At 48.0% G+C, this 14,614-nt stretch overlaps 1 protein-coding gene across 1 annotated transcript; it reads left to right on the top strand.

Moving 5' to 3' along the window:
• The first annotated feature begins 1,451 nt into the window (after positions 1-1,451).
• On the top strand, positions 1,452-14,601 carry ZBTB37 (zinc finger and BTB domain containing 37). The gene is made up of 4 exons (XM_005423724.3): positions 1,452-1,553; positions 3,767-4,719; positions 6,055-6,154; positions 8,343-14,601. The coding sequence occupies exons 2-4, from the start codon at positions 3,797-3,799 to the stop codon at positions 8,829-8,831; spliced, it is 1,512 nt and encodes a 503-aa protein (XP_005423781.1). The 5' UTR covers positions 1,452-1,553; positions 3,767-3,796; the 3' UTR covers positions 8,832-14,601.
• The last annotated feature ends 13 nt before the right edge of the window (positions 14,602-14,614 follow it).

Genomic DNA, 14,614 nt, shown 5'->3' with positions numbered 1-14,614 from the left:
CAAGTTCAGAGTTGTGTTTGGGCTTGGAGTTGTCGGAGTCCCGTTGGAATGTGCAAGCGGCCAAAGGGGTTTGTTGGGAAGGAATTGTTACCGGTGAGGGTGGGGACGCCGTGCACAGAGAAGCTGCGGCTGCCCCTGGATCCCTGGCCGTGTCCAAGGCCAGGTTGGACAGGGCTTGCAGCGCCCTGGGACAGTGGAAGGTGTCCCTGCCCATGGCAGGGGGTGAAACGGGATGAGCATTAAGGTCCCTTCCAACCCAAACCACTCTGGGATTCTAAGTATGTCTCTCTGGGACCAGGGACAGGAGCCATGGAACGGCTGGAGTTTTGTCAGGGAAGGTTTAGTCTGGATGTCAAGAAAAGGTTCTTCCCCCAGAGGGTGCTGGCACTGCCCAGGCTCCCCAGGGAATGGGCACAGCCCCAAGGCTGCCAGAGCTCCAGGAGGGTTTGGACAATGCTGTCAGGCACAGGGTGGGATAGTTAAGCTATCTGTGGAGGGCCAGGAGTTGGACTCAGTGATCCTTGTGGGTCCCTTCCAGCTCAGGATATTCTGTGATTCTGTGAAGTTGCCCAGTCACGGGAAATCTCAACCCAAAAGCTGAGAGTTTTCAGTGCAGCTTCCAGGGTGACATCATCTGCTGGGTGGTCTGTCTCTGCTTCTTACCTGATGGATCAGGAATTCCACCCGCTCCTGGTAGCTGCCTCACAGGCTGGAGGGCATTTGCTGAGCTAAGTCTGAGTCTCACTTGAAATGGCATTACAAAGAGCAGTGTCTCAGTGTGTGCCCTGTGCTGACTCAGCTCAGCCTGCTCCTAAAGGTGGCTGGAGGTGATGGACTTCCCAGAGCAGGCAGAAATCAGGATGTCATTGCCCTGGGGCTGAGGTGCAGGAGCTCTGAGAGATTCCCTTACTCAGAGGGGCAGAAATCAGCCTCTGACACGGTAGTTTGAACCAAAGGACAGATTCCCTCTCCCCAGCCTCTGAGTTTATCATGACGTGCGGGTTCCTTGGCACTGGGTGAGCAGGGTTCTGTGGGTTATAAAGAGTAGATGGATTTTCCCTACCTCTGGAGCAGAAGCTCACAGATAATTTGTTGGGCTCTCTGGGGAGCAGCTGCCTTCTCACCACAGCCATACCCAGCCATGCTCAGCAGTTAAGGTCTGATGGGGTTTTTTTCCCTTTTCTTTCTGTATCTCCCAAGCTCAGCCTCTGCCTCCCTCTTGCCTCCCTGGGTGCTCGTGGCCTTGGCAGGGGTGTTTCACCCTTGCCTTCCTTGAGAGTGTACTCTGAGGCTTATTGCTTTAGGAACAGCTGTTTGGGGAAGATGGTGAGCTTATCCTGCTGCTAGATCCTCCAGCAGAACCAAGAATGACAATGATGTTGATGTTCACAACTGCTCTTGGGAGAGCCCAATTCCTCTGCACTTCATTTTTCTTTCTTTTTACCTTCTAAAGGGGAAGGGGGCGACAAGTTTTCTTCTCACTACATCAGAAGAAAAAAAAGAAGGCAGGACCCCCATTTCCTTATCACTGCATGTAACTCACAGCACTCCAGGTAAGATGCTGGGCTTTCTATTTCCCCTTGTTCTGTGCAGTTGATGTTCTGCTCCCAGTGCTGTGTTGGCACAGACCTGTGCACTGTGGTTTCCTGATTTGTTGCTTTCTCCAAAACATAGGGAAGGGCATGGAGCTGTTGGAGGGAGTCCAGAGGAGACACCAAGATGATCAGAGAGATGGAGAAGCTCTGCTCTGAGGGAAGGCTGAGAGAATTGGGGTAGTTCAGCCTGGAGAGGGGAAGCTTCAGGGTGACCTAATTATGACCTCCTGTGCCTGAAGGAGCTGACAGGAAAGATAGAGAAAGACTCAGGACAGGGGACGGAGTGACAGGATGAGGGGGAATGGCTTCCCACTGACAGAGAGTAGGTTTACATTGGATATTGGGAAGGAATTGTTTCCTGTGAGGGTGGTGAGGCCCTGGCACAGGGTGCTCAGAGAAGCTGTGTGTGCCCCTGGATCCCTGGCAGTGTCCAAGGCCAGGTTGGACAGGGTTTGGAGCAAGCTGGGCTAGTGGAAGGGGTCCCTGCCCATGGCAGGGGTGGAATGGGATGAGCTTTAAGGTCCCTTCCAACCCAAACCATTCTGTGATTCTGTGATAGGGGAAGGAGAGAAGAAGCTGTAAGACCTGGCACTGTTCAGCTGCACCTTGTGAAGCTTTGTGCACTCTGGTCTGACTTCCCTAGGAACACGCAGCCATCCTGCCACTCAGAAATCCTTGGCACAGCTCCACAAGGTTGACAGGCTGTCCTGCAGCTTCATGTTTAGTCACTGGGTTTGCCAAGTTTGCACAAAGCCTGCTTGGGCATATGGACATGTGCTATGCTGCAATGTTCATCAATTCCAAATAAAAAGTCCTCCAAAGGCAGACATGCTCTTCGTGTGCCAATCCCTTCAATTTGGAGATCCCTCAGAGTGGGCACTGTGACCTTTGGTATTCCCAGCCTGCTTGAAATGGTTCTGACATCTATCTGCAGGACCCTGCTCAATCCACACTTCAGATGCTCTCTGGCTTGGAAAGCTGCTTATGCCATGAGTGGACTTTAACAAGCTTATTTACTTGCCTTTTTTTTTTTGATGAGTTTATGTCTCACTTTCATTCATTCCAACTTTTTACCATATATGGTCAGGGCTTCTTTTCCAGCTTTGCCAGAATGAAATGTGATGATGTGGTGGTGCATCCCCCAGTCTCCCTCCCTGGCCCTGCTCTGATAAACCTTGGTGGACTTGGCCCTGACTGCACCAGCTGGGCAGTGAGGTGCTCCCTGAGCCTGCCAGGAGCTCTTGTAGAGGTGGGAACAACAAGGAACATCCCAACTCAGGTGGGAAACAAGGGATGAGCCATGTGCAGCCTGGGTGAACCATTTACCTGGATTGCAGCCCGAGCAGAGCAGCACCGTTGTGAATTGTAGCCCAAGTGGAACAATCCCATTATTGCTCTGCTTGGGGAAGAGTCCAGGAGTTACTGAGCTAGAGTATGGCCAGGATGGGGACTTAGTGATGACCAACATGAAGTCTCTTGGGACCCTACAAAAGTGATCCCGAGTGCGGCCCTCTGAGCTCTCCTGGGCCACAGCTTTGTTTTTCACTCTCCTGTTATATATTTTCTGGCATGTGTCAGAAGTGGCACATATGCTGGATATCTCAGGTTAACAAGACACTTAGAATACCTTGAGGTCAGATGTGTGCTGGCCAACTTTTCAAAAGTCTCAGGAGGATTTAGATCCTGGTGTCTCCTTCGTGGTTCCTGCTTTACAAAGGAGCTTTCCCTATTACTTTCTCTTTTCAAGATGCTTAGGAGGTACAAGTGGTGAGAATTTTAATCCATTATGCAATCAGGTGCCTATTTTTAATACCTGTGCCATTTTTAATGTTCTTTTCACATGCAGATGTGCTTTTATTGAGGCTGGCAGAACAAAGTGTTTTGCAGGCTAAAGCTGCAGGGAATGGGGGCCTGTTGGGGACTGGTTTAGCAGAACTCTTTTGCAGGGGGATGCATAGCATGGAGAGATCAGAGAACTTTTGGGATGCTTTTTTAAGCAATCTCAAACACACTCATTCATAACAGAGCTGCTGCCAGTTGTGTGGCAGTTCAGTGGATGAGGAAGGTCTCTAAAAACTCCAGTGTTTCAAACTGTGTGGAAGCAGGTGAAAAAAATTCTAATTTCAAATTACTGGCTCTGCTACTGATGGGATCTTTTCCCCCTTTTCCAGTAGAGTCGTGCACCTGCAGCTGGGACAGCCATGGAGAAGAGTGGGAACATTCAGCTGGAGATTCCCAACTTCAGTAACTCTGTCCTGAGCCACCTGAACCAGCTGCGCATGCAGGGCCGGCTGTGTGACATCGTGGTCAACGTGCAGGGCCAGGCTTTCCGTGCGCACAAGGTGGTGCTGGCTGCCAGCTCCCCCTACTTCCGTGACCACATGTCCCTGAACGAGATGAGCACCGTGTCCATCTCTGTCATCAAGAACCCTTCTGTGTTTGAGCAGCTCCTCTCCTTCTGCTACACCGGCAGGATATGTCTGCAGCTGGCTGACATCATCAGCTACCTGACAGCTGCCAGCTTCTTGCAGATGCAGCACATCATAGACAAATGCACGCAGATACTCGAAGGGATTCATTTCAAAATTAACGTGGCCGAGGTGGAAGCAGAATTGGGCCAGACCAGGACGAAGCATCAGGAGAGACCGCCCGAGTCTCACCGGGCGACGCCGACTCTAAACCGTCCCCTGAGCCCCCGTCACAACACCCCCAAGGGGAGCCGCCTGGGCCAGGTCAGCACCGTGCTGGACATTCGGGAGCTGAGCCCGCCCGAGGAATCCACCAGCCCCCAAATCATCGAGCAGAGCTCCGATGTGGAAGGCAGGGAGCCCATCCTGCGCATCAACAGGGCAGGACAGTGGTACGTGGAGACGGGCATGGGAGAGCGCGGGGCGCAGAACGACGAGGAGGTGCGGGTGCTGGGAGGAGTGCGCATAAAGACGGAAAACCTGGAGGAGTGGCTGGGGACAGAGCACCAGCCCTCGGGAGAAGATGGCAGCAGCGCTGAGGAGGTCACGGCCATGGTGATCGACACCACGGGCCACGGATCGCTGGGCCAGGAGGCTTTTGCCTTAGGCTCCTCTGGAGCCAAAGTGGTCAGGCCAACCAGCAGTGAGATCGACAGGTGGGTGTTCTTAAACTTCATTATTCACCTTGGCTGTAACAGGAGGTTATGCAAGATTCTGACCTGGCTGGGTCAGTTGCTTTGGAACATTTCCTTTTTCTATTTCCTTTGGCCATCTTGAGCATAAGAATGAAAGGGTTTTTACGTGGTGTTAGGAAGTGTGTCCAGTTTGGGCAATAGTATTTTGGCTGGTGGCGATCAGACCAGGGTCTCCAGGTACAGGCTAGCTTGGGAAATTACTTATTAGCTCTTAGAGGTTGGGATCTCTACCTCTCAGTGCTTCAGCTGAGGTGAGATTTTTTTTTAAAGAAGATGTTCAGTTCAGCCTCAGTGGATACGGGACTCAGCACTCAGATTAATGAGGTCATATACAATATGTGTTACACATCTCCATTGCACTGGTGCCTTCTGGCCCAGAGATCTGGGGATGGTTCTGGCTGAGAAACAAGCCAGACACCAGCTGTAGGTCAAGGTCTTCCCAGTGGGCCCTGGGTTTACATCTTCTGAGGCAGTTGAAATGGGGAACCCAGTGGCCTCCACTGTTGATTTGATTTATATGAGAGAGCCAAAAGCCTTTGTTGAAAATGAGTGGTGAAATCTGCTGTGTTTGGATTCTCCATCCATCTGCTTCCCCTCTACTCCAGCATTTGCTAGGCTCAGGCCAGAGAATGGATTTGATAAAGGGCAGGTCTGTTTTATTTGGGGGAGGTTGTAATTCTAGGGTTTTCCTTCACATCTTGCTCTCTTCTAGCTCAATCCCATGGGGAAACAGCTACCTGGAAGCAGTGGATATTCTGTCACTTGTCGCTTAATAAATCAATCCGTGGGAGCAATCTTGAGCTGGCCTTTGGAGAGCAATGATTCCCTACTTCCTCAGCCCTTTTCCTTGGATCAGCTAGTCTCTAGCATCTCTTTTTGCACTGCAGTCTGTATGCACTATTTCCCACCTCTAGTCCATCACATTCCTTATGTTTCACACTGGGAATGGAGGAGGAGGGTGCTGGAGGAGAGGTGTCCTCTGAGAAATGGTTTCTGTCCTGCAGTACGGTTCCTGAGTCACCAGGCCCATATTGGTTTATTCATGATAGCAACCCCTCTCTGTTGCTGAACTGGAAGCCAAATGACTCAGTTTTATTTCTCAGATATTTAGACTGAAACCATAGACTGGTATGATTTGGTTTTTCCTTTGTATTTGCACTGTTCCACTTCCAGTGTGTTATCTGATGAGGCTGAAGAGATGCTATACAGGTGCCTCTATTGCTCACCCATTGCTCTAAACATCGTAGTGACCTGATGCCCATTAAAAATGCCATTTCCACTCTCCCCACCCCACAGATTTAGCCCTTCTGGCAGCATGGTTGCTGTGACTGAGCGGTACAGATCGAAAAGCGAGTCTCCCGGGCGGATGGATGAGCCTAAGCAGCCCAGTTCCCAGGTAGGCAGATCAAGGTGTTTGCAAGTAAATGTTGGCTTGAAGGTGAAGGGGACTTCGTGGTGATGAAGTTATTGTATTTTATATTTGCAAGCAATAATGTGTGTGATACAAGGACCTTTTACTTTGGCAAAGGATCTACCTGCTCACAGGAGAGCATGTGCTGGGCAAGTACGATTTAAAATGGATTCTGGCTGCTGTTTGGGATTTTGGCCAGATACTTGGAAAACACAAGGGGTTTCTCTTGTTGTTTGAGGGCATAAATATCCACCCTTATTCTGGGCAGGCCACCAACTCCTGAGGAGAAACCCCATTTGCCTGCAGAGCTGGATCTGCCCTCAAACACTGGCAGCAAATGCCTGAGCAGAGGGAGGAGGTGTGGCTTGGCTTCTGTGGAAGACGGGTGACAACAGCTGAATCTTTCTATGCCGGTACCAAGACCATTCCCAAAAGCCCTCCAGGCACTACACTAATAAACCTTTTGGGGTGGAGTGTCAAAGAGCTGTGGAGTTTTAGAGAGGTCTCTATCTCTTCTCCACAGCAGACTTCGCAATGTAAAGGAGCTCTGAATTCTCTGCTTTCTTGGGCACAGTTTTGGGGTAGGAGGGAGAGATGCACAGAAATGGGAGGGCAGTAGGCTGTAGAGTGCAGCAAAGTGGGACATGGCAGTAATGCCTGTGCCTTATCATTTTGGTCTAATTTAGTTGCATCCAGTTAGTGTCACAGTGCCACTGTAGTGCAAGCATGTCAGCCAGCACAGTGCAGAAAGACTCTTGTGAGCCTGACAGGTAGGGAATGTGTCTGTGTGTAAGCTAAGGACTTGGCTGGAGGTGGGTAAGGAGATACTAGGCTGCTTTGCTCTTGAGTAAGAGCAAGTCAAGCAAGGGGGGTAAAATTGTGATTGCTGTCTGCTGGCTTTGTTAGACACTTCCATAAAATGACAGATACCTTCTTGTTCCTGTTTTGCAAAGCTTTGTTTTGTGTCTTCAGAAGACATTGCAGAAATTTCAGGTCAAACCAACCCTCTAGGGTAAATGTGACATATTAAGCAATTTTAGCTCTGCCTACAGAAAAAGTGCTCTTATTTCTGCATTGTGAGACAGCCTCAAACATGAAACCTTAGGCTTTACACACCATGGGGAAGTATCATCACCTTCCACTCTCCTGGCATTGCGATATCCATACTAAAATAGCCTGGCAGTGATCCCTGCCCAATGGCAGTGGTAGAGTGGAAAGGAAGAACCAGAGCTTTGTGTATCTCCTTTAGTCCTCAACAGTTTCCCTATGCCTGTACAGCTGGATTCAGCAGCACCTGGCACAGTACACTGCTGCTCATGCCTGTAGAGCCCTGGCTTGCAGAGATGCCCTCCTGCTGGTTGCTTCTCCACGTGTGGCTTCTCCACGGGAAGCAGCACTGGGGGAGTAAACAGTGCATCTCCAGCACAGAAGCATTCTGGAGTCAGCGTGTTTCTGCTCAATCTGAATACAGTGGCCAGAAGTGTCTGTCCTGAGACCAGGCTTGTGGTTCAGGTTGCTCTTGGCTGTTTGTCTGTGTGACTTCAGAAGACACAGAGGAGTCTTTGCTGTGCAAGCTGGGTCAGGCACGTCCTTGCCTGCGATGCCACGGGGCTGGGATGGATTACACAGCCAGGCAGGCAAATATCATTCACTGTAAAATGAACTCTAAGTGACATCTGAATAAATACCTGTGTAAAATGACACCTGAAGACTTTCAGATACGATTTTGTGGTTTGCTCCTCCTTTGTTTTACTGCAAGCTCATCAATCGGCTTTTTTTTTTTTCACTTTTAGTAAGGAAAACAGAAGGTGATACACCCAAGTGTTTTAATTAAACGGGTACAAATTTTTTTAAAAGTAACAAGTATTGACATGTGGTCCACAATGGAATTGGTGGCCAAGTGCCCTTGTGTTAAGGGCTGTCTTTTCTTCACCAGATCCAGGGAATGGCTTGGCAGAAGGGGCCTTTGCAGCAGTGGTTCCTAATTGATTGCTCGTTTGTCTTCAGCCCCGAGGCCCCAGTTAAGCACTTAAATGTGTGCTTGAGGTTGCAGACATTAGTGCTGCTGATTTTGAGGTTTGGCACATGCTTTACTGGCTGGACCTGGGCCCGATCTTCTCTGCGACTTGTTTGAGGCTGCTTGTTATTTAAATCTATGCCGTTTCCTTGGCAGGGGGAGGAATCAGCCATGCTGGGAGTGAGCGGTTACGTGGAGTATCTGCGGGAGCAGGAGGTTTCGGAGCGCTGGTTCCGGTACAACCCACGGCTCACGTGCATTTACTGCGCCAAATCCTTCAACCAGAAGGGCAGCCTGGACCGGCACATGCGGCTCCACATGGGCATCACCCCTTTCGTGTGCCGCATGTGTGGGAAGAAGTACACCCGCAAGGATCAGCTGGAGTATCACATCCGCAAGCACACGGGCAACAAGCCCTTCCACTGCCACGTGTGCGGCAAAAGCTTCCCTTTCCAGGCCATCCTCAACCAGCACTTTCGCAAGAACCACCCCGGCTGTCTGCCCCTGGAGGGGCCCCACAGCATCTCCCCCGAGACCACCGTCACGTCCCGGGGGCAGGCAGAGGAGGAATCTCCTCCTCAGGAGGAGGCTGTGGCCGTGGGGGAGACGGCCCAGGGCTCTGTGTCCACGACCGGGCCGGATTGAAGTCCCAGGAGAAAGGACTGTCTTCCCATTCCTGGCTCTAAAGAGTCAGCACCGACCCGGCAGGCTGGTACTGTAGTTAGTGCAATGCCACCACTGAACAGAAAGAAGCTCCCAAGATGTTGCCAAAATAGAAAAATCTCTCTCTTTCTCTCTCTTCCTCTCACACACCCACACACACACCCGTAGAGTGTTAAATGTTTTTCTCCCTTATTCCTCCTCCTCTCGGAGAAAAACAGAACAACTGTGTCAATCAACTTCTTATTCAGGGATCGACAGGATTTTAAATTTTTTTACTGTTCTGTAGTGATCTGGGACAAACAGTCATTTGTATTTCTGGACAGCGCTGTGGCCCAGCAGGGCGTCCCGCCGGCGGTGCCGGGTTCAGCCACAGAGCCATATCCATGCTCCCGCTCGAGGGGAGAGCAGGGGCAAGGGGCTGTTGCCTTTCTCCTTTCCCCAGGTAGTTGCCGCAGCAAAGAAAACAAAAATACTGTCCTGGTGGAACCTGCCTTGCCCAAGTGATTTATCCCTGTCTTATTTTTGGTGTGTCTCTTTACGTTTTTATTTAAATTGTTATTTTAGGGCTTTGGGCTTGCCCGTTCCAGGCATGCAGCCCTGGTGCCCCTTGTTAAAGTGGGCACAGCTACAAAGTGGTATTCCAGAGGTCAGCAAAATGTGAAGGAAGTACTTCAGCTACTGAGAGTGGAATTTAGCAGCTGTGAGGTTTGCATGAGACTCTGATGCATTGGAAGAAGGGCTGGAGGGGTCTTCCAGAGGAGGCTGTCCTCTGCTGGTGCTGATCTGGAGAGCTCAGAGCACTCTGAGATCCTGGCTGGAGTGCTGCCATGCTTCAGGTGGTGCCAAGGATTAGGAAGAGATTTTCTGGAGTTGCTGAATTGCAGAGTTAGGGGCTGGCTACCAAAGTCCTCTTTCACCCCTGCTCCCCCCTCGACACACACTTGATCTTTTAGAACAGCAATACGGGATATGGGAATACTGCAATGCTGTTGTCACAGCCGAGCAATCGCAGGTGGTTGCTTTTAAACCTGTTTCTACAAACTAGTTTGATAACTTTTTTATCAATGAAACGCAAAAAGAAAAGAGAACCTTACTCTATTTCCTTATAACAGTTCAGGAGACTTAAAAGTGAACGGTTCCTAGAGCAATCACAACTCTGTCCCCTTGCATGGACTTAACATTTTTGTATTCTGAGTAGCTCTGATGTTTAGAGCAAGTTTAGCAAACCTGGAGAGACATGCCTGCGTGTACATTGTAGGTGTTTGCACGAGCTTACATGGTTCATAACCAGAAAAGCATGGGACAGGCAGATAAGTGCAAATATCCTGACATCTTTTTTAAAGAATATATGCAATATTTTAAGAGTTTTCTCTAGTTCTGATGCCAAGTTGTTCATGATGAAGGGGGGAATGGATGACAGGTTGCATGTATCAGGTTTGGTGAAGGAGTTCTCTTGAGGATGTATAATGTGTACATGACGAGGAAGGGTGAAGTTCTGAACCTTAAGGTGATGGGAGGAACAAGGAGACATTGAAAAAGAAATACACTTCCTCTTGCTTCAGCAAGAAAGCTGGATGAGAGTTTACAGCTGGGACTTAGCAGGCAGGAGACTGACCAAGTGACAATAAAGCTTGGCCTGCTGTCTGACTGCAGTTTTGGGCACATGGAAACATCTCCAGCCCTTGCTTTCCCCATCTGCAAATTGGTACTTGGGATCATTTTCCTGCCCCTTTGGAGGGAATAATTTGGAGAAGGGTGATGTATTCTTGCCTTGATTTATAGATTTTTTTTATGTGTGAGGAGTCTCACTGTTCCTCCCATCTCTCTCTCAAAAAGAGATGTGGCTCTAATGAGTTTTTCTGTGTGGGAAAGGGCTTGGTGCCAGCATCACATGTAACAGGGATGTGATCCTACAAGAGGAACCTTTGCAGGTGTTCTGAGCTGGGTACCTGCAAAGTACCATTTCATTGACCATTTCAAACAGGAAAACTGATATTTCACCTCCGTTTTCCTCCTGTGCCTTCTTCCTCCTCTCCCGTCAAGGGCATCCATCACACAGGGAGTGATTTGGCCCCCCAAACAGCCAGCTCCGTCAGGTTTCCTGGCAAAGGTCAAACATCACGGTACCAAAACTCTGAGGTTGCCAGAGAGCAGTGGCAGAGCATGAGGTGAGAGGGTGGCCAAGGTAGGTTTTGTTGCAATCAAGGTGCAGGGAGGAGTGGAGATGTGCTGCTTTAGTCATAGCTTTTGAAGTTACCAAAAATGAAAAAAAAAAAGTTAAAAACTTTGAAATCCTATCCTGTTCACACTAGAGAGCATAAAAAGTTACTTTTAGTTGCTTAAAAGATTTTTAAGTGTTTTAAAATAGAAATTTTAAAAGAATACTACCAAACTATAAAAACATAAAATTATTTATATACATATATTATATAAAAATATAGTGGGAAAGTTTCCCTGCTAAGCTTGCTGTGAAGAGAAGGGTGAAGGTGCAGTAACTGCTACACAGGCAACATTTCTCTGAGACAGATGGCAACCGTACTGAGGAAGGGCTTACATAAAATGGTGAATGCCTTTGTTCCCATGGCATAGCTGTGAGTTTCTTGAGCAGCTTTTTATTTTACTGTATCAATACTGTGAAAGGAGAAGCATCCAAACAGTACAGGATGCCAACAGTGTGTCCTGTTTGCTGATTCACTACTTCAAGTGGCCTGGTGAAAACCATGAAATTAGTCCTTCATACCTTACTAGGCTGAAAACAAAGCTTGTGAAAGGTTTTTATTTTTTCCTCCTTTATGTTTGCTTTTCTTTTTGGGTTTGTTGTTTTGTTGTTGTTTTTTTTTTTTTGTGCAGAGGTTGCCACTGTATAAATGATCATTTCTGATTGCATGCAAAAGAGCCAATATTCTTGCCCAGGCCTCGCTGAGGTGAAGTTTATAGCTTGTAGCTAGAGTCAGTATAAGGTATGGTAGTGGGAATCATTTTGATATTATTTCTGTACATTTAATGGATGTGTATGTATGTGTGGGAATCATGATGTCTAATATTTCTTGAACAGTGCTGAAACCAGTTCAGGCCCATCCGCACTAGACAGTGGAACCAGTTCTGAAGGAATCGTTATTGAACATTTCTTTCAAGGGTCGACTTCCTGAGTGCAGATGAGACCAAGGTTCAAGAAAAAAGGGGTTGGAGGTGCTGTACGGTATGGAGAAACCTCATGTGAATTTTCTGGCAGTGGTGTAGCTACTTTAGAGGTGCTTTCCCTAACAGAATGATACTGTGTCCTGTTGCCTCTGCGTTGGTGTGGCTCTTTACAGTTGCACCAAAGCTGTGGAGAATTAGATGCCAACTTTCCAAGTGTGAATGCTTCTGTGATGAGTTGAGGCACAGCTTTGCATTCCCACATCTAGCTGCATCTTGTTCTGCCAAAACTGTGATTTCAACTGTGATTTAAGGAGGATGTGAAGAGAACTCTCGTGTTTTAATACCTCTGTACGTAACATTTTTGTCTGCTTTAGAGTTAGGGCTTGCTAACCCATTTGTTTTCTTGCCTCAGGCAACAGGGAGAACACACTCTGGTTTTACAGTTTGCTTTCTTGGAGGTGGACATATTTCTTAGTTCTTTGCTGTCAAAGAACTCACCTCCCAAATGTGAAGAGTTATGGTTATCTCCTTAAGCCTGCAGCAAGCCCTGGTGCCAAGTGTCAGCCAAGTGACATGATGGTTGCCACGGCTGTTCCCTGCTGCTGCCAGGTTACCTGTGAATAGCTGTGAAAATAGCAAGAATTGTGTTAATACTGTGTTGCTGCTTTGGAGAAAAGCTAAACCTTTTTGTCTCAGGAGGGTGACTGATGTGATGCTGGGAAAAGGAGAAGGCCAAAATGCAATGAGAGGATGTGAGAACAAATTGTGCTTTGTATTTCCAGCAGCTAGAGAGGGATGAATGAGAGGCTTTGTGGAATGTGAATCTGTTGCAGGAGGCTGAGGACATGCTTAGAGCTAGCTTAGTAAGATGCAGGGATAGCCTGGTGAGAGCTAGAGCAGCCAGTGCAAATGGGCAGTCCCTCCTTGTCCTCTCAGCATTATCCACCATCAGGTTCAATCCTTGGACATTCCTACATCTTCTCTACAATATTCTCAAGCTGTGACCTGTATAATTTAACTTTGGTTTGGGTGCTGGGAAGAGCAGGAAGCATGTTGTGTCTCTGCTGCTGTTTTAAACGCAGAGAGGTCGGCAGCGACTGACCCCGTTCCCATCTGACAGCTCTACAGAGCTGGAACAGCTCTGGGAACAAGCTGAAAAGCATCATGGGGCTGGCTCAGCACACAGGGCACAGAGCCAGCATTTCAGCCCTCTGGGAGCTCAAGGTTGAAGTACATGGACAGGACAGCTCTCCCTGCTAGTCCTGCTCTCATTTTGTGACAGCTCCGTGGCTGTTTCCATCCCACACCTCTGCAATAGGAATGTCACTAAACTGTGGGATGCCCATTTCAGGAACTGATTCCAAGCAGTCTGGTTTTAGAGTCCCTGCCACTTTTGGGTGATTCCTAACGAGGATCCCAAGGATGAGCCCTAACAAGGCCTTTGCAGGAGCAGAGTTGTGGCTTTTATTTGCTGCTGATTTCATCTCTCCTGCAGAATCCAACATATAAATAGGAAGACAGCTGCAAAGGTGCAGCTGATTAAACTGATTTGGGTGGAAGGTGGCCTGGGAGGTAGATAGGATTGTGCATCTTGAAAACCAACAAAAAACAGCCCTTAAAATTATTTAAACTTTACCAAACTCTCCTCTTTGATCCATGACATGCCTGCCAATTTAGCCGTGTCAGCATCCAAATGTTTCTGCAGATTAGTGACATTAAATGCTGTTCAAGCTCTGCTGGAAATATTTTGGAGATGGGAAAAATCCCTGCTCGTGGCAAGCTGGTTGGACTAGATGACCTCTAAAGGTCCCTTCCAACCCATACTATTCCATAAGTCAAGAAGCTATAATTCAAGGAGACTTTTTGCCAGGGTCTGGGCTCTGAGTTTTTCCTGGGAGCTGAGTCTGTGGCCAGGACTGCAGTTGGAAAGCTTGGGATCCACTGCCATAGCAAAATAATTGTGGTAAGCATTGCTCCTGTCACAAGGTGAGAGCCATGCACAGAGTTTTGATATCTGCAGTTAGAGGGCCTAAAGAGGAGCTCAGAATCCTTATTTTAATCACTGTCATTCAAATGATATTTCAATATAAAATACATATGTACCTGTGTATGTATATGTGTATATATATATTTGTAACCAAATAGAATTTAGAACTATGCAAACAATACTGGCTGCTTCTTGAAACTAAAGTCTACCAGAACATTTTGGAATAGAGTAGATTTGGAGTAGACTTGCTGTGGAGTTTTTTTTTGTTTGTTTTTTGTTTGTTTTGTTTTGTTTTATAATCAGTAAAATAAGCAGACCAAAGTTTTGCTGCAGTTAGTCTTATTAGAAAGGCAGGTTAGTCCTAACCTGAAACCCACTCAAGTGGGTTATAAAATTATCTGAAGAGTGCTACCATCTCTAGAATATTTCCATCTGCTGAAAGGCTTTGGCTTGGCAAACATAGAAAAACACAGAGCCTGGGAATTAGGAGAGATTGAATGTGACTTTGGGCTGATGGAATCAAGAAAGGACTGGGAGCATTTTCTTTTGGATGCAGGATTGAGTTGGTTTCAAGGCATCTTCCTACTTGGGAAAATGTGCATTGCTGAGATGGAGGCAGTGATCAGAGCATCCCTGG

This window comes from Geospiza fortis, unplaced genomic scaffold, assembly GCF_000277835.1.
Source record: "Geospiza fortis unplaced genomic scaffold, GeoFor_1.0 scaffold229, whole genome shotgun sequence".
Taxonomy (NCBI): Eukaryota; Metazoa; Chordata; class Aves; order Passeriformes; family Thraupidae; genus Geospiza; species Geospiza fortis.
Note: the sequence above shows the minus strand (reverse complement) of the source record. Positions and strands in the feature narration are given on the sequence as shown.

What these genes read in the sequence shown, in the direction of transcription:
- ZBTB37 (XM_005423724.3), top strand. Translation starts at nt 3,797, where the DNA reads ATGGAGAAGAGTGGGAACATTCAGCTGGAGATTCCCAACTTCAGTAAC. An exon ending in ACCAGCAGTGAGATCGACAG is followed by an intron (nt 4,720 to 6,054) that starts GTGGGTGTTCTT and finishes CCCACCCCACAG; the next exon opens with ATTTAGCCCTTCTGGCAGCA. An exon ending in CTAAGCAGCCCAGTTCCCAG is followed by an intron (nt 6,155 to 8,342) that starts GTAGGCAGATCA and finishes TTTCCTTGGCAG; the next exon opens with GGGGAGGAATCAGCCATGCT.